This window comes from Gossypium hirsutum, chromosome A08 (genome assembly GCF_007990345.1).
Source record: "Gossypium hirsutum isolate 1008001.06 chromosome A08, Gossypium_hirsutum_v2.1, whole genome shotgun sequence".
Lineage (NCBI taxonomy): Eukaryota > Viridiplantae > Streptophyta > Magnoliopsida > Malvales > Malvaceae > Gossypium > Gossypium hirsutum.
Window position 1 is genome coordinate 12,821,505 of NC_053431.1, and position 19,386 is coordinate 12,840,890.

A 19,386-nucleotide genomic window follows, 5' to 3' on the forward strand; every position below is an offset into this window, starting at 1 on the left:
ATATAAAGCAAGTGGGCTTTGTCAATGCGACTCATTCCAACATTTTTATAAGAAAAAAAGACAAGGTTAAAACTGTCCTTTCAAGATATTGTCGTTTCAAGCTAGTCGATGCCTCCCATGAGTGTGTATTCGGCAGGAAAAGCTAGGCATTAATTGGCCAGTCGTGAAGCCAGACTTATAGCATTATTGGAAAGCTATGATCCAATTTACAAGTCGCTTTCTTTGGGTTCTTTTTCTCGGCTGAGTACCTGTGAGTTCGTTTTATAGGGAACTTATTGTATTAGGAGTAAGAATTTATTTTGTTTATTTTACTTTAAAAATTGATTAGCTAATATATATGTGTTAGATTAAAGAGTAAATTAGTTATTTTATTAAAAATTTTATTCATTTTTAATAAAATAATCGATTTATTTTTTAATCTAATATATATTTTTTGTAATAATTTTACCGCTGATAATTTCAACTTTCCTCCCCTTAATTTTCTTTTTGAAAAAGAATTCTAATATCATTTCAATCCCATTCATTGTTTTTGTTGGGGGAAGAACGGTGATTAATTCCTATAATTAAAAGGAAAATCTTTTTCGTTTTCTAATTGTTAATTGGTCAGTCCATTTCAAGCCAATGTCTTAATTCTGGGGTTCATTATCATTACGTAGAATGGAAAGACACGTATAAATAAAGAAATGGAAAGAAAGTGTAAGCAATTGGGAATCTTGTCAAGAATATACCAAATCTAACTAAACGAAAATTGAATCTATTTCGAAAGGGAAATGGAAGAGATGGAGACATCAATTACAATTATATATCAGCCGGCTCAGGCATGTAGCTTTTTTATTGGATAAAGGTAGGATTCAAAAATCAAATTAGAAAAAAAATATATTAACCAAAGGCTTAATACATTTTTTTTTCTAATCATTCTACTTGTTGTTGAGTGGATCAAGTATATAGATTTTAATATTGATATATATTAATTTTTTTATCTAATGCAATGCAGAATTGATTTTATGTTTATAAATTGTGAATAACTTGCATTAGGATTATTCAAAAAACTAAAGTTTTTAGGCATTAACAAAATTTTGCCTCATCATTAAATTTTAAAGACATGAAATAATTATTATATACTTATCGATAGAGAAATTATTTTATGAATCATTCTCATCACGTTATTCACAGTCCCTTTTAAATTATTTAATGACATTTTTATAATTTTTTTTCCATGTCATTGACATATAATTTTTGTAATTTTTTAACCCTAAGCCCAAACCTTAAATCTAGAATCTTGAAATATGAGCCCAAAACCTAAAACCCCAAACACTAAATCTAGAATCCCAAACCCTAAATCTAATAGTTAGAGCCCCAAACCATGAACCCAAACCGTAACTCATAACCTTAAACCAAAATCATAAATCTTGAACTCATAACTCGTATCCTTAAACCCTTAAACATTAAACCCCAAACCCTAGAACCTTAAATCTGAACCCTAAACCCATTGATGTGTCACGAAACTAACTAAAATTTTGACTAAGGCAAGTGACCTATCAATTAATAATATAGTTACGGTGAGCAAACATATCGTTCCCACCAAGACTAAAAGTACTAGTAATTATTGTCTTTTTATCATTTAATCAACTAATTAGAACGATTGATTAAAAACTAAAATTAACTAAATTAATTAACTAACGAACACAGTAAAAAACAAATCACGAAAATAATTAAATAACAACCAAGAAGCGAAACAATACCTAAGAAAGAATCTGCCTAAATTTCATCTGTCACTATCAATCTAATTTATGCAATTTCTTTACTTAGCACATTGGTCCATAGAAATCCCTAAATTATGCTAATATCTCTTTCGAGCACAAAAGCAACTGACTCTAGATTGATTAATTGAAATTTCTTTCTAATTAAAACCATTATTATCACATTAACTCGTGCTATGGATTTCCCTATTAGATTTGACTCTAATCTAGTAGATTTATGTCATCTTATTTTTAGAATTGCATGCAATTCCAATCAATTACGCAATATCTACTCTTAAATAGGGTTTATAAACCTCCAATTTAAACACATCAAAGATGGATTAATAATCTAGAAATATTAAACCAAGAATTAAGCACACATGATTGAGAACAAGAAACTAAGCATTTATTGCATAAAATAAAAATCAAATGATAGAATCCATTTAGGTATTCAGAAAATTAGTTCATACTTGAAAATAAAGACATCTAAGAGACAATATAACCGAAAGAAATAAAGAAACTCATGATATATTCTTAAGAAATCAACTGGGAATCTTCAATCTTGACGAAAATCTGCTTCAAAGGAGTTGTTTTCTTAAATATTCTATGGCAGCTCACTCCTATCTTCTTATTTTTGCCATATATATGCCTGAGAATGCCCGAAAAACCTAAAAATCGTGATTTTTCGCAGTTTGGTGCGCACTCTCGAAAATCAACATGGCCTACCACACGCCCGTGTGGATCACACAACCGTGTGGATGGTTCAGCTCGTGTGGCTCTTGTAGATTGCTCCAACGCTCAAGTTTTCACTTGTTTTTCACTAATTTTACTCCCAAGTGCTCTACTAACCATTAAAACATGAATTTAAATGATTAGGAATAGAAAATTCACAATTAACATCGAATAAATCACCCAAAAATGCGTTAAGAATGTGGTTAAAATATTTTACTTTTAGCTTTTATCAACCCTGAACTCTAAACCCGTAACCTTGAACCTTTAAACCCCGAAGACAAAACCCAAACCCGAATCCTAAACCTTAAATCCCAAATCCAAACCCTAAACCTAGAGGTTTGGGATTTAAGGTTTAAGGTTTATGGTTCGAGTTTAAGGTTTGAGGTTCTGGGTAAAATAATTACCAAAATTATATGTCAATGACATGAAAAAATTGCACAAAAATTACTATTTTAAAAAAAAAAATTCGTTGCACAAAAATAAAAAAATATTAACTTATGGAGAAAAAATAAAATGATTAAAATTTGTAAAAGAATAAAAGATGTTTGTTTATAATTTAAAAAATTAATTATTTTAAGTAATTTAATTAAAGTTGACTTAAGTTGGAGAAGATATTAGATATAGATGAGTGTATAATAATACTTTACTATCTTTAAAATTTAATGACATGGCACTATTTTATTAGTGTCTAAAAATTATGTCTTTTAGGATGATCCTAATGCAATTTATTTCCTTATAAATTAAAATATATTTAATAATTTTAAATTTTTAAATGAATAAAAAATCCAAAAAAATTCAAATTTTCACTTGAATGAGGTTGTAAATGATTTTTTATTTAATTAAAGTACAATAAAATTATATTTAATTTGTATACATGTTTAATTAACAAATCATAACATGTTTTACCATATTTTACCTATTTTTAAATATTTATGTCAACTTTTATAAAAATTGAAAACTTAAACAATTTATTTTAAAATATGCATGTTAAATCGTTTTAAAATTTTTAATTTTTTTAAAAACAATTATGTAATTTCATAAAAGTATAGTATTAGAAATTAAAAATGGTCTGCTACGGTGGTGACACCCTGGATTCAACCAAAAAAAATGGAATTTACTTGGTTAAAGTTGTTTATTATTGAAAACCTTATTATTATTATTATTAACAAAAAAAATTTATATTTAAAACTTAATTTTAAGATGAGACTCATTTTAAATAAAATTTAAAAAGGAGGTATTTTAAAAGTCAAAGTTTTCATTTTTGCTTACGTTTCGTTCCTTTTTTTATAATATATGTATGATTATATTTTTAAAAAGATGTTGTAATTATATTTAATTGATAAATTAAGAAATATAAAATTAGTAATAATTAATCAATAATGATATATTGTATAAATTGCAATTTTGAGATCGTGATACATCGTGATTATCATATGATGTTTAATACTAGTGATGAATCCTCAAGCAGCCAACAATTTCTAGTCATATTTTCAGTGATGTATGTAAAATTATATTTGATTGATAGTTTAAGAAATATAAATTTGGTAATAACTAATCTATAATGATATATTGTATTAGTTGCAATTTTGAGTCATTTATACATCGTGATTATCATATGATGTTTAATAGCTATATTGATTAATGAGAACATTTTAAAAAAAAGTAATTATAATGTTAATATACGAATTTCATATATTATAAATAAAGAAAATGTAATTATCATTATCAATTGATATGTCGTTTGATGTGTTAATACATTATCAATAAAGCAAATATAATTTTAAGTTTAAAATTGATATATTTAAATGTATCATTAATGTAATTATACATCATCATTAAAAATTGTAAATAAATTCTAATTAAAAATGGTAAAAGAATCATATTTAAAACTTAATTATAAAAACGAGACCCGCTTTAAATATAACTAAAAAAGGAAACATTTTGGAAAAGAACTAACCCAGAACTCAACGTTTCCATATATGCTCTCGTACTTTCTTTTATATTATAGATATGATATGGTTAAGATCCACTTACACGGTGTAAAATTACTTTAGTTTTACATCCTTTCATATGTTTTTATACAATTAATATTTTAATGACCTAATTATATTTCGTATTTCATTCATATAAATCATGCATATCAAATTTGGCAAAAATTTAAAATTTCTAACTCTTTATTTTTTGTAAAAAAATTCGAATCATTTAATAAATATTAATATATATAATATTTTATATTAATATAATAGAGATATCAGATCAGTTAAAAAAAATTTACATGTAAAATAAGTACAGTTATATCAATAAATTTACCGGTTGCATCATTAAAATATTAATTATAAAAAATATAAAAAAATAAAATTACTTTAATTTTACAGTGATGTAAATAGAACTCTATAATAAATTTCTAAGATTTTTGTAATTTTAAATTTCAATGACAATAATGGGTAGAAAATAAAATATAAGAGGAAAGTCCAATATCATAGAGATGGAAGGGTGGATTACTAAGTCATACGTTTTGAAGACATATTTAGTAGTACTAATTTTCAATTGACCCATGAAAGCTAAGGTTTATGGATCCACGTAGATATTACTATTAAAAACAATTATTTTTGTTTTTCTTCTTTACTTATCTTTTATCACGACGAAACAAAAACAATGCATGGTTAGGTATACCAACATAAATTTTTTATGTTACATGTACATTTTAGAGGTTTATTATTGATCTTTTCAATAATTTTTTTTTTAAGGTTGGAGTTTATATTTTCTTTTAATGTGTAATATGACTTACAATTATATCTAAAATTTATTGGTAAGAATACAAACACAATATGGCATAGATTAGTAAAACGAAATGTAATAAGCGACATTCAAATTCTTTTTAGACAAGAATTAAATTATAAATTTTTGAATGGATTAAAATATAGTTTTATTATTATATTAATTTCAATTTTTATAATTATAAAACTTTTATTTTTAAAATATCAAAATTAAATTATAAATTTTTGAAGGTTAAAGCATAAATTTATCATTATGTTAATTTAAAATTTTCATTTTTAAAAAGGTTATTTTTTTTGTTATTTATGGAGTCCATTTGGGTGAAAAAGATGATAGATGAAAAGAGGGAGCGAAAAAGTGAAAAGAAAATAAATTTGGAGTGTGCTTGGGTGAGAAAAGTGAGAGGAAAAAAATAGGATGGTTGATTATTTTCCATTATAATGTATAAAAAAACAATCTTTCCAAATTGGGATGATGGGAGGAGAGAAAATTGGAAACAAGTGTATATTAGTTCAAATTATAGGTTTTTCAAATGTTCTATTTTTTTCCTTTCAATTTTCAAATCTACTAAGTGGTAAGTGATAAAAGTAACATATTCTAATCTCGTTCTTATTGTATTTTTGGATGATTATTTATTCAAATTGGTGGATTTTATGCTCCTAATGCTTTCAATTCATGTTTCTATACTTAGACAAGCATTTGGGAGCAAAAAGAGCGAAAAACGAGCGAAAATCGGACAAAAAGAGTAGATTTCAGGAGCCACATGTGTTGGACCTTCCTACACGGGCTGGACACACGGCCATGTACTAGATCGTGTCGATTTCACAACTTGCTCCCCAAACACGTAGAAAAACGTAAATTTTAGGCTTTCTAGGCATTCTAAAGTCTATAAATACCAAATAGAAGAAGAGAAGAAGAGATATATTCAAAGAATATTGAAGAAAACAACTCGAAGAACACCATTGGAGTCAACTCTGAAGTAGATTTCTATCAAGATCGAAGACCTCCTTTTAATTTCTTTTGAAGTTTTTATGAGTTTCTTTATTTCTTATGGTTATTCTGACTTTGAGATGTTTCTTTTCACAATTATGAACTAATTCCTTAGATACCTAAGGAAGATGAAACTTGTGATGAATTCTATTATTTGATTTCTGTTTTACGCGAAAAATACTTGATTTTTGTTCTCAATTATGTGTGTTTATCTCTTGTTTTAATATTTTCAGGATATTAATTCAAGTTTAGTGTGCTTAAATCAGAAGAGGAAAAGTCCATGTTTAAGAGTAGATCTAGCATAATTGAGTGGAGTTGCATGCAATCCTAGAAATAGAACAACATAAATCTACCGAATTAGAGTCAAATCTAATAGGGGAATCCATAAATCGAGTTAATGCGATAATAGGGGTTTTAATTAGAAAGAAATTTCAATTAATCAATCTAGAGTCAGTTGCTCTTACTCTCGAAAGAGATATTAGCATACTTTATGGATTTCTACGGATCAAGATACCCAGTGAATAAATCATTTAATTCAGATTCATAAGAATAGATGAAGTCTAGAAGGATTCTTTCCTAGGTATTGTCTCTCTCATAGGTTATCTTTTAGATATTTTCCTGATTTTTTTATTGAGTTCTTAGTTAAATTAATTTAGTTAATCTTAGTTTAAGACAATCATTCCAATTTATCGACTAAATAATAAGAAAACGGTAATTACTAGTACTTTTAGTCCTCGTGGATATAATATCTCTACTCACCATAGCTATACTATTTATCGATAAGTGCACTTACCTTTGTCATATTTTTAGTTAGTTTCATGACACATCACCAAGCATAATGATGGCAATACAGATTGCAGATTCGATTATTCGCAGATATTCAACTTGAATTTTACGGATTCGGATAATATTCGAATTTAGAGGTTAAAATTACTATCTGCTATGGATGAGAGGATGTGATAGGCCCCCTCAAATATCCATTATCTGGATCAGCATTACAATAATTCTTCCTCTTATAAACACATTTCATGTTGAGGGAAGTTATTCTTTTGATCAAACCATGGTTGCAAGCTCTAGGTTTGAATCAAAGAAAAACTAACCAAAAAACTTGCAGCCTTCATGAACATTCTTCAAATCATAAAGCGAAGCAATTGAACCAAAGGATTAGAGTTGATGTTGTTAAGCACAGGCTCTGATGCCATGTTTAAGTTTTGATCAAGCACTATAAAGCTTCATAATAATGTCTAAGAAGACAATAATAAACCTAAGAAAAGAAACACATCATGAATGGCCTTTAAGAGGTAGAAAAATAACAGAGGAAAATGGAGAAAAATAGGCTACTTATTTTCTTGATTTTAGCTATAATATCTCAAATAAGACCAACTCATATTAATACAAAGAGATTGGTAGAATCAATTAGAGATAGTTAACACCAACAGAACCTAGCTAATTCTCTAACTGAAACTGCACAATGCAATTTTCAATACCTAATTAACAGAAAACCTAACTTGTAACTACTTCTAAACTGCATGTGTTTCATATGTGTACAAAAGACTCATTTATACATTTAAATGACATTGAATATCACGAAAATCATATGTTAAAAAAAGGTTAATAATGGGTTTGGACTTTTAAACTAGTTATCATTTAAACCTTTTTAAAAGTCAAATTACTCTTGTTGAAACTTAAAATTTTAGGGGTTTTGAATAAAAATATTAAGCCTAAATGATAGGCTTGAACAAAAAACTAATTCTGTTTAAAATATAAGTCAAATTTAAATTTCAATATTCAAGATCTAAATCCAGTCCGATCTAATTTTATTTTATTTTATATATTATAGAACTTGTATCAAATAAAATTTAAATTTATAATAGTATATAAATTTATAATGTAAATATTAATAGTATATTAAGTTATTTATATTTAAAATTTAATAAAAATAATTAAAAATATAAATGTTTGTAAAATAAATATAAACTTAAAACGAGCTTGATTAATCATGTAGAAATATCTACATACTTTAGTATAAATGAAAGCTAATATTTAGGGCGAAAGCATAATCTTATCGAACTGTATATTATTTTTATTAATCGCTTCAACTTATTATTCGGTGCAAACTGACCATAGCAGAAATTTTAGACTTCTTATAAAATACATAAACCAGATATTCCTTCCACATAGATTACCATAGGCTCTACAGCCAACAGGATATTTTTGTGGATAGGTTTAATATATGATGAAATATCTGAATTTGATAATTTATAACTACTTGATATTTAAAATATTTTTTTGACTTAATTGATATCTAAATTTGAAAATAGTAAATTAACTTGATACTTTTTTAAGTACTTGACTAACATTGTTAGAATATGTTGATAGGCACAATGGAGCAAAATATGATGACATGCTTTAACATACTATTGGTCAAAATGTCATATCATATTTTAACAATGTTAATTTGATATCAAAAAGAATATTAAATTAATTTATAATTTTTAAGTTTAGATATCAAATAAGTATAAATATATACATATATAATAACTGATGGTATATTAAATTTGGTGCTAGTATAAAAAAATTGAGTCTGTTGGGATCGACCCGATTAAGCAATAAGTAGAAAAAGAAATAGCGCAATAAATTAAGAAATTGAACACAAAAATTTAACGTGGAAAAATCCCTCCAAAGAGGATAAAAAACCACGGGTAAAGATAATTTTACTATAATGGCAAAAGAACAAAGAGTACAAAAGATGGAGATAAAAACTAAACCCCGAAAACTCGAAAACAAAGAACCCTCAAAACGTAAACACAAAATTCTCTAAATGTGTTATGAATTCTAATCTCTAATGGGTGTATTTTCTAAGGTTGTAAAAGAGCCTATTTATAGGCTAAATTCATAGGTCAAATAATAAAACTGTAATATCCTAAATTTTGGGCCTAGAAGTAAGGGGCCTTGAGTTTGGGATTGGTTAGAAGGCGGCTTAAATAGCTTAAATATGTTCAAATATTTTATAATTGCATGTTTAGTTTAATTGTTAAGTGATTTAGGAAGGGTTGGTAGTGTGGAAAAAGTCCTGGGTTTGATCTAGGGCTTTAGCAAAATTTTGCATTCTTTTTTCTAAAAGACCCTGAGCATTAGGTAGAAGGCTTATTAATAAGGCCTGGTAAAATTTGACACAACGAAACGCTTGGCCTAGTGGCAAAAGGCGTTGGTAGCAAGTAGAAAGTCCAAGGTTCAAGTCCTGGCCTTGGTTAAAATTTTTATTGCGCATATGATTAGTAGGGAAACTAGCGTTTAGGCCTTATAAATATGTTTGGTGGAAATATGGCACAAAAGTGCCTGGGGGTAGTGGCGAGAAGTATGCTATGGATTTGAGAGGTTACAGGTTCGAATCCCAGGCCTGGCAAAGTTTTAAATCCTTATTCTTTAAGGAAATTGAGACTTAGGTGTATAAGCCTTATAGTTAATTGTGATCGAATGGTAACACAAGATAGGTGGCGGTGCAGTGGCTGGCAGTGTGTTGAGAAGTTAGAAGGCTGGAGTTCCAGTGGTTTCATATGCAAAAGGGAATTTAATTTTGCTGTGCAACGCAAGGAAGGATTGTCATATATATATACATGTGTCGTAAGGGCATTTGTTGTTTTTGTGTGCTTCAGTCGTATATTCTTGAGGGAAATTTCTTTCAACCTCTTGACTCTTTTGTTTTTTTTTTCAAATACCTGAGTGATCTCAAACCCTTCATCTCCTCTTTTCTTTAAGCCAAACTCTTGATCTTTTCTTCCCTATTTTAATCAAATCAACCTCTTCCCTCTTTAACTTAACTGATTGCTTCTTTTTCATTTAAGAGCCGATTCATACACTTTGGGGGTGGATTTCTTGTTGGCAAGCGATCTCGCGATCGGTAAGTGAATTAGATCTTCTTCGGCTTTTGTTAAATATTTCTAAGTTCTTTCGTTTCTCCACTCTTAAAAGCCGATTTTTCTTTATCCTTTCCAACACCATTACTTTCGTTAACCTATGGTTTCTCCGTTTATTTCTCTTTCTCCCTCTCATTCAAGAGTGTGATCGCTGGCTAAGTAGTAGTTGATGGAAAATGGAGGTTCTAGCAGAGCTTTTGTTTCTACACTCTTAAAAGCTGATTTTTCTTTATCCTTTCCAATACCATTACTTTCGTTAACCTATGGCTTCTCCATTTATTTCACTTTCTCCCTCTCATTCTAGAGTGTGATCGCTGGCTAAGTAGTAGTTGATGGAAAATGAGGGTTCTAGCAGAGAGGTTGGGATTGAGGCTCCCAAGTTTAAGTGACATAAGGTGTCAGCCGTTAAGGACTTTTCGCCTGGTTGCGGAAGGGGGACTATGTCAGATTTCGAGTTGCGTAGGTAGATCGCAGTCGATCAATCTAGTCAAGGCAAGTATAGGTTGTTCTTCGGTAAGTAGTAGATTTATTTTGAATTAATGGGATGTGACTAATGGAGTACAATGTTGAATATAGGTTCGGGCGATTATGAATACTTAGTACTCCAAGTGATAAGGTGTGTACTTCTACCCTATGATAGCTTGATATAAAGCCGAAGGTGTGTACATACACTGCATACACGTTAGATCGGTAAATCCCGAAATGCGGAAAAGCTGAAAGTCTGGCTACGATAGTCTTGCGAGTGCGTGAACACCCGTAATGGGGAAACTGATACATTGACAGAGGCCCCATAAGCGATCTCATGGATCTGGGCCGTACTTAGGCCATCTGGGCCAGAATGGGCTAAATGGGCCCGATAGGCCGTGGGCCCAAAATAAGTGAATTTGTTGATTTTATAATAAGTGATGAACTAGTATGTTGGTTACATGGCTTGGAATTGATTCGGGCCAGATGGGCCATATGAATGTGATTTGGGCCTAATGGGCCATATAATGAGATTGGGCCTAGTGGGCCATATGCATGTATGCAGACTTGTTTAGGCTTTGTAAGGGGTTTTGGGCCTAGTATCTAATAACTGCTTAAACATACATAAAACTTAATTAATTAATTAATCGTGACAATGGACAGGTCGTAAGGTTAAAGTGTGGCAATGGCTATATGCATGTCTAGGATTGGATCTAGGGAGAGCTTGGTACTTAAGCGGTCTTAATGACTCACCTCCTCTTTGCTGGAATCCTACCTGGCTCATAGTATCTGTTCACTTTAGCCAACGGAGACTTGTTAACGAGCCGATTTAGGTAATAAACCCATAGTAAAGAGAAATTACTGAAATGCCCCTAAGGGCGAAAAATAACTAAAATACCCTTATGTGTTGAATGTAAGATTTATAGATGTTCTATGTAAATCTACTGCATTCATATGATATTCTATTTAAGTTGTATATGGGTTGAGAATTATGGAACGTAAGAAGTATACGAGGATCGCATGGTTGCTTGACGACCGTGGATCCACCGATGGCTATTAAGCCCAATATTTGATTAGCAGCTTGCTGTAATGAAGGTAGTACCGCAATCGGGCTACCATTGATGTGTATCGGATGGGCGGGTTGATATTTATATCCCCACATGATGTGTACCGGGGGACAGAGTTGGTGTGTAGCGGTTGGATTATTGGGGTGGGTTGCACAGCATTGCATGTATGATATTATTGTGATATTATTGCGATGTGGGCTTCGCCCCAACTGAGGCTAATATGGGCTAAGGCCCAAAGGGCATCGTTATTGAATTGGGCTCATGCCCAAAATGACTAATGATTGCTTTATACTCATTGAAGGTTGTACACACTGAGTTTTCGAAACTCACCTACCTCCTTTTAAATTTTTCAGGTGATCCTCAGTAGGCGGTTCGACGGATGGAGGGACTCGGAGGTGTCCAACTAGCAAAAAGTTTAGACTTAGTCTTTTATGTAATTTTTAATATTTTGATTTTAAATTTTTTTTTTGTGATTTGGGGTGTAATAAGGCCTTTCCTCTGGTTATTATTTCAAATTAGGATTATTATTATTTTTATGCCTTATATTTGTTAGAAGTAGAACATGGTTTTTCCTAAACCATAACTGTTTTTTTAAATACTACGTTTCCGCAACTCATTTTTTTAAATGACAAGTTTTCATAGATCATCTGTTTTAAATAAAGCTTCCGCAACTGAAAAGAGATTTTACAAAGTAATTATTATCATACAAGAAGGAATAGTTTTTTTAAAATACACCTCGCTTTGAAAGCAACAAATACAAGTTGGGATTTTACTCAAGGTTTTTATTTTAAAGAAGGGTTTTCAATGAAAACAAGGTTTTCGAAAAACACTTCAATGTGACACGCCAGATTCGGCCATAACGTTTAGGCCGGGTTTGGGGTGTTACAAAAATAATCTAAACTAATCAGTGTTTGATTAAAACAAATAAACAAAGTTTAACTAGAAAATTATTTCTCAAATTTAACTGAAATAAGAGTCGAGCCAATTTCATCAGATCATGGTACTCAAACGAAAACATCTAAACATATTGAATATAAAAATCATTCAAAATAATTGAAAGCTATAAACTTCAACTTTTGTTTGGAATTTGAATAGAAAGTAAATAGAGGTAGGATGCAGATTATTATCTCTTATGGCCATTAATTTCTCACAACATTATAATTTGTAAAATTTATTTCTGCCGTATGCCATCTAAGCATTAGATGTGAAGTTGAAATTGGCGCAAGTAGTTTGCCTACCCAAAAGGGTAGAGCTGAACCCCAGCCTTGAAGTTGCCAAATCAAACTGAAGAAAAGTGTCCTCCAATTGGTACCCTCCAATAACAATGGAAGTTTGTGGGTTCGAGCCACCATTCACGAACCCAAGACACGTCACTTCCCAGCTAAACTTGACCATCGAGTTTGCTCCAAAAATCCTCCAAAAAGTATTCTCGTTCTGCAACACGAGGTCTATTGATGGCACCGCTGCTCCTAAACGTGTCCCTACAATGTTTCTTGAGCTGAAACATACCTCAAATGGGGCCACACCAGCCACCCTGGTGATGTTCCTACCAGCAGCTTTATTAATGAAGGCCTCAGTCACAGCTTTGAAGATGGAAGCCTCTAGGGTAGTGTAGGGATTCACGATGCTGATCTTTGTGCCCCCAACACCTTCGCTGTTAATAGACAGTAACGTTGTATTTAGTGAGACGGGTTTTTCGTTCACTTTGATGGACTTAACGCCGATGAAATACTCAGCGGAAGGTTCACCGAGAGGGAAAGAAGGGGCTGTGCTTATAGGGTTAATGAAGAGTGGTGTGAAAGTAAGCGATTCTAATGCATCAACTCCAGGGAGGAACACATAGGGACCATCACCGAAGAAAATAACACCATTGGTAGATGAGAGACAAATGGAGAATTTCCTTCGGAAACTAAAAGCAGCAGAGAATTGCGAAGGAAGCCCAATTCTATGCCTACCGAAACCAGCCATTCCCACAACACCGTTAGCAAGGCCTTGAAGCAGGGAAGTTGGTGCACAAGCGAAAAGGAATCTAGGCACGGTTACCACTCTGCCAGGATTCCTCCCATTAGTTGATTGCAGAGAGACAACATCTTGTGCAACCTCACCAGGACCGGCGGTGTTAGTGACGGTGTTGCCGGGTTCGACAACACATGTATTGTTGTTGCACCTTGGCCTTGGTCCATCGAAACAATCTCCGCACTCATTGGCTCCAGCCGGCGAGCATTGGGCTGAACCGCACCTGGCGGGATGGTAAGTCGATGAAACATAATCCCGTTCACAATCAACCCACAAGTATCGTCCACCGAGATCAACCACAACGCGTATAGGAACAAATGGTGTCCTTTGGTTAAAAATGGTGAGGTATTGAAGTGTGGAGGTGTCTTTAGAGACTGGAACCACCACGGCCTTGGGCGGAACGACTGTTGGGCTAAACCAGGAGCAACAAAAAAAAGTAAGAATGAAGTGAAGAGAAGATATTGAAGAGAAGCCATGCTGAAAGATGAAAGGGAAATAGGTGGTGAGAGGCAAAAGCAGAAGTGAAAGCTGATTTATACTCGCGTTGATCAACGCTTGCGACAAGCCGCCGACGCGAGGGGCCGACAGCATGCGCTAAAGGTCAAAACAGGCTACTAGAAGCAAAGGCAGCTAGGCAGCCAGCTGCTCTGGATGTGTTTGCATGGAAGAGGACTTTTGACTTTGACCACACTATCCTAATCCATTATCTCTAATCAAATCTGTGCATTAATGTGAGGATGAGAATTGGTATTTGATATATGGAAATTATAACATTTTCACTTGTCTATTAATAAATATTTTTTTATTATATTTGAATTACAAAAATGTTATCATGACATGTTTTATTTATTAGGTAATTATTCACTCGTACTTCATTCTTTTAATTTCGAAATTTTAGTATGGGTATTTTATTTAAATTAAAAAATTAAAAAATAGATAAAATATATAATAAAATTTAATCTTATTTATGGATTAAATTTTTTCGTTTATATACTAAATAATTATCCTTTTTTATTTTTTTGTATAATCAAGGCATCGTTAATGTTCATTTTACTGTTCATAAAGAGTAATTCTTTCAAGATTTGTGGTTACGTCTCTAAACAATGTTGTTTCTAATGTTTGACCCCGAGTCCTCTCATTGGGAGTAGGGGCGAATTTCAAAATTCTTTTAAGCTTTGCGTGGCAGGGTGAAAGAAAATTGAAAAAATGAAAAATTGAAGGGTAGAAAACTAGAAGGATTGAAAATATATATATATTCTTTTCATAGAAGCGCTTGGTAAAAGAAATGGAAAAATAAAAAGAAAATTTTCTTTGTGGAAGGAAAGAAAATAAAACATTTGAAAAATGAATAGTTCTTAACTAATATACACATTTGTCTCTTCTTTTTATTTTTATTTTTTCAATTTAGAAAGATTGATTTTTATGCATCAGGATGAAAAATAGTTATCCCTTTTGCTTTTTTTCTCTCACTTTTCTTCCTAACCAAACACATTCAAAATTTATTTTATTTTTACTTTTTTACTCCCTCTTCCTATCCCTTCATTTTTCCACTTATTCAATCACACCCTTAAAATTAAAATATTAAAATTAAATTATAAAATTTTTAAAGGATCAAAATATAATTTTATCATATATTAACTTAATATTTTTTTTTGTTTCTTAATTTATTTCGTGAAAGGAACAATCTCTACTTTTGTTTTTCAAACTTGAATTCTTTTTTAACAGATAAATTATTATTTTTCTCATATTCATTTGTAATGTAACGACACGTATGATGATGCAATAGCGATGGAAATCTGTTGCCTTTAATGGGGAATTGTCTCGAATTTGTGGGGGAATATATTTCTAATTTGAAAACGGCATTGTTTATTATTATGGATATGTAATAATTGATTAAGATAATGACAAACAGACTTAATATTTTTTGGGAAAAATATTTCTGTAATTTAAAAAGGAAAACAAATAATGTTTCACTTTTGATTTATCATCTAAATCAAGTCCATAATTTTTCTGTTTTTCTTTTTCTATTATCTAATAAAATAAAATAACAATTAATCCATAATTTTGTTTCAATATATTTCAATTTTGAATATATAGAATTATTATTTCATACACCATTATTAGAAATTTTTTAGACTCCACAAATGAATTAATTATATAAATATGATATTTATTTATACAATTAATTTTTTATTTTTTATTATGCTCTAATAAAATAATTTTCCATACATATATTAAAGGTGCTTTATATTTATCATTTTCCTTCTATTATTATTGAAATTTTACAAACATCTTTGCGAATTGTCTGTGGGCTGTGGGATAAAAAAAAAAGTGACGCCAACTAAAACTTGCATCATATTGACATCCGTGTCAACAATAATGGAATATGTTTAGATGATTAATGTAATCTTTTTAAAAAATATTATAAAATTTAAAAGTTTAAACATATAAAAGTAAGAGTTACTTCCATTAGAGCTCCCAAAACTGTACAAATTCTATAAATTAGTTAAAAAAATTTAATTGTGTATTTAAAATATCTATATTTGTTAATTGAGTTAGTGTCGAGTTGACTTGAAATAATAATTTAATTATGAAAAGGTAATTAATATTATTATAAGAATATTTTCATCTTGTCATATTTTTATATAATCTTCAAATAAAACAACTAAAAAACATTATTTGTGAATTCAACACAAGATTAATAAATTCATATCCCCTTGTTACTTCATTAATAATTATTTGTTGGTACATTTTTATAATATAAAATATTTTCGTTTACCCACATCGTGAGTGTGATAAAATCTAGTTAACATTGTATCAATTAGATCTTTCCGTTAGTTTAATTGTTGAGTTGTATTGAATGTTAGCTCAGATTTGACATGAAATGTGCTTCAAACATGTAGATTAAACTTTAAATACCTTTGTACCTTTTGCACATATAGCTTGAATTTTATAAATTTAAAAGAAGAAGAAGATATAACCTTGTTAAATTTTAGTGACAAGATTTTTCTTTAACATATTAGATTCAAACTATTTATATAGTAAGTATATAAGCATGTAACGCCCCCAAAAATTTAAAGTTGGACTGTTGGATTTTGTCATAATTAAATTTCTATATCTGTGGCTCTGTACTTTGCTTATGTGTTTGAGGTTAAGAGTTTAAGTCGTGTCTTAGAAGTTTTTCTATTTTTTTTAAGATAACCTTTATCCTTGAATTACATATTTAAGTCTAATTCTATATAAACCTGTGTTACTACCGGTTTGATGGTTAAGCTTCTATATCTTATCTGGTCTTGCGTTTGAGTCTAGATATATGCGTTATCATTTTGAACTAAAAGAAAACTTTTTGGTGGAATAGTCACCTTATGTATAATATCTTCACTCTCAATAATTACATACAAGTCCAGATAACATAAAAAAGCAGGATGCCCGTGACTTGTGCGTGTAGGATGAACCAAATCCTTATTGAATTTGATTTTTCCATTAAAAGGGGCTTGTACATGTTCTGCAGTACCCCCTGAAATACTTTGCCGGTATGAAAAGTTCTTAATGTTAGTTGCGTTCCCGGTTCCCCAATGGATTTCCTCGCAATAATACCTACAGCTTCTCCCAATTCAACCAGGTCAGAATGAGTGGGGCTCCGACCATAACATAATCAACAAATCCAATATGTACTCCTATAAGTAAAGGGAGTTCGAATAGAAATTGGTTGCTAGATACATGCGTTAAGAAATATTTTTGCTAATTGTCGAATTTCTGACTGGTGGTTTAAGCATTTAATTTAACATCTTCTTCTTTTCTATTTCTTTCTTTTTATCTTTTCTTTTATTTTCCTTTCGTTTTGTCGTTTACTGGTTGTTCCTTTCTTTTCTTTTATCGTTCGCTTAGATCCGTCCTCTTTATCTGTTACTGTTGTCAGGTAAGTTTGTTTCTGTTAACTTCGTGAGTTCGGCTGTTCAATTTCTAAAATTGTTGCTTGTTGATATTTTGACCAAGAAATTAGTTATTGCTCAAATTATTGAATTCTTTGTTTATGTGTTCAATTAATGTCTTCAGGAAGAGGTCTCAAGGACAACGGTCCTGTTCTATTAATGTGTTCGATTAAAAAATTTAAGCTTTTGTGAACTTCGGTCCTTCTTTGTTTATGTGTTCGACACCACAAGGATGTGTGCTAAGCCATGTGGTAGGTTGTATGACAAACTGTGTGTTAGGCTGTAACACCCCATACCCGTATCCTACGCTAGGGCGGAATATAAGGCGTTACCTAACTTAAACTCATATTTACAACCAATTCTGAGTCTTCATTTCTTGGAAAATTTAAAACTTCCTTAAACTTATCAATATATTCTTAATATGGGCTTACGAGGCCCAAAACACACATCGAAAATCATTCGGGACCAATCCAGGTCTTTTTGACAACTATAGGAAAATGTCACTTGACACAGGGGCACACGCTCATGTGGAAAGGGCAACACGCCCGTGTGACCATTCCAACATGGCCGTGCTAATGGCCCATGTGTCTCACACGGCCTAAGCAAAACAAGGACATGCCCGTATCCTTCACATATGTGGAATTAATCCTAAATGTACACCTACAAGGGTTTTCACATGGCACTGTCCCTGACCCATGTCCTTCACACGGCCATGACATGCCCGTGTCCTAGCCCGTGTGCAAAAACCTGGACATTATATTTCTGACGTCAGCATTTCATAAGGGTCACATGGCCAAAGCACACGCATGTGTGCTAGGCCGTGCCCTTCATACGGCTGAGACACATGGCTATGTCTCTACCCGTGTGTTTACTATCATGCATACTGACTTGAAATTTTTACGTGCAGGGGACACATGGCCGAACCACACGTCTATGGGGTAGACCGTGTGTCACACACGGCCTAGACACACACCCGTGTGACTACCTTATTGGAAACTAATAGGCTATTTACCAAGCCTCATTGCCACCCTTACATATGTAGTTCTATACAAATACCAACCAATAGCAAAACAAGCATAATTCCTATAACCAAATCAGCCATAATAGACATTCATTCAACCATGATAATGCATCTTTTATAAATTTAAAATAATGTTAATCATTATTCAAGGCTTAATACAAATTGAAGCGTTTCCAACCCAATCCAATACATATGGCCAAACCACAATGACACAAAATAATAAAGTCTAAGTCCTAACATGCCATATTCAAAAATATAAATCCAACTATACCAAATGCGTCGGTTGATAGTGTGATCGATATCTCTAACTTCCGATGATCCTTGAGTTAGTTAGGCAGCACTGTAAGGAAATGAAAAGTGAAGGGAGTAAGCATAATAGCTTAGTAAGTTGCATATAAGTAAGTATACAATTACCATTTATCAATAATCAATATGCTCACAACACTAAGGTAGGCATAAGCATAACTTACTCAATACCATCTATACAAGTCACATATATATATATTGAGCTCATCTCTCATACGTACCAATTAGGTACCTGTACCACTCACAACACGGTTATACTTTCCTCACTAGCTTAAGAACATAACTTTCACCATTGAACCATTCGGAATACTACCGGATATTACATAAGCCTCAAGCATAGGGTAAGGTGCAGATGCCATGTCCTAGACACGGTCTTACACTGGTTCATATCTCAAGTAGATGCCATGTCCCAGGCATGGTCTTACA

The 19,386-nt window shown here is 31.4% G+C and overlaps 1 protein-coding gene across 1 annotated transcript; it reads right to left on the minus strand.

Annotated features, from left to right (window-relative positions):
* Window positions 1-12,661: 12,661 nt before the first annotated feature.
* Window positions 12,662-14,322, minus strand: LOC107949147 (probable aspartic proteinase GIP2). Its single transcript, XM_041075874.1, has one exon. The coding sequence runs from the start codon at window positions 14,290-14,292 to the stop codon at window positions 12,877-12,879; it is 1,416 nt and encodes a 471-aa protein (XP_040931808.1). The 5' UTR covers window positions 14,293-14,322; the 3' UTR covers window positions 12,662-12,876.
* Between the last annotated feature and the right edge of the window lie 5,064 nt (window positions 14,323-19,386).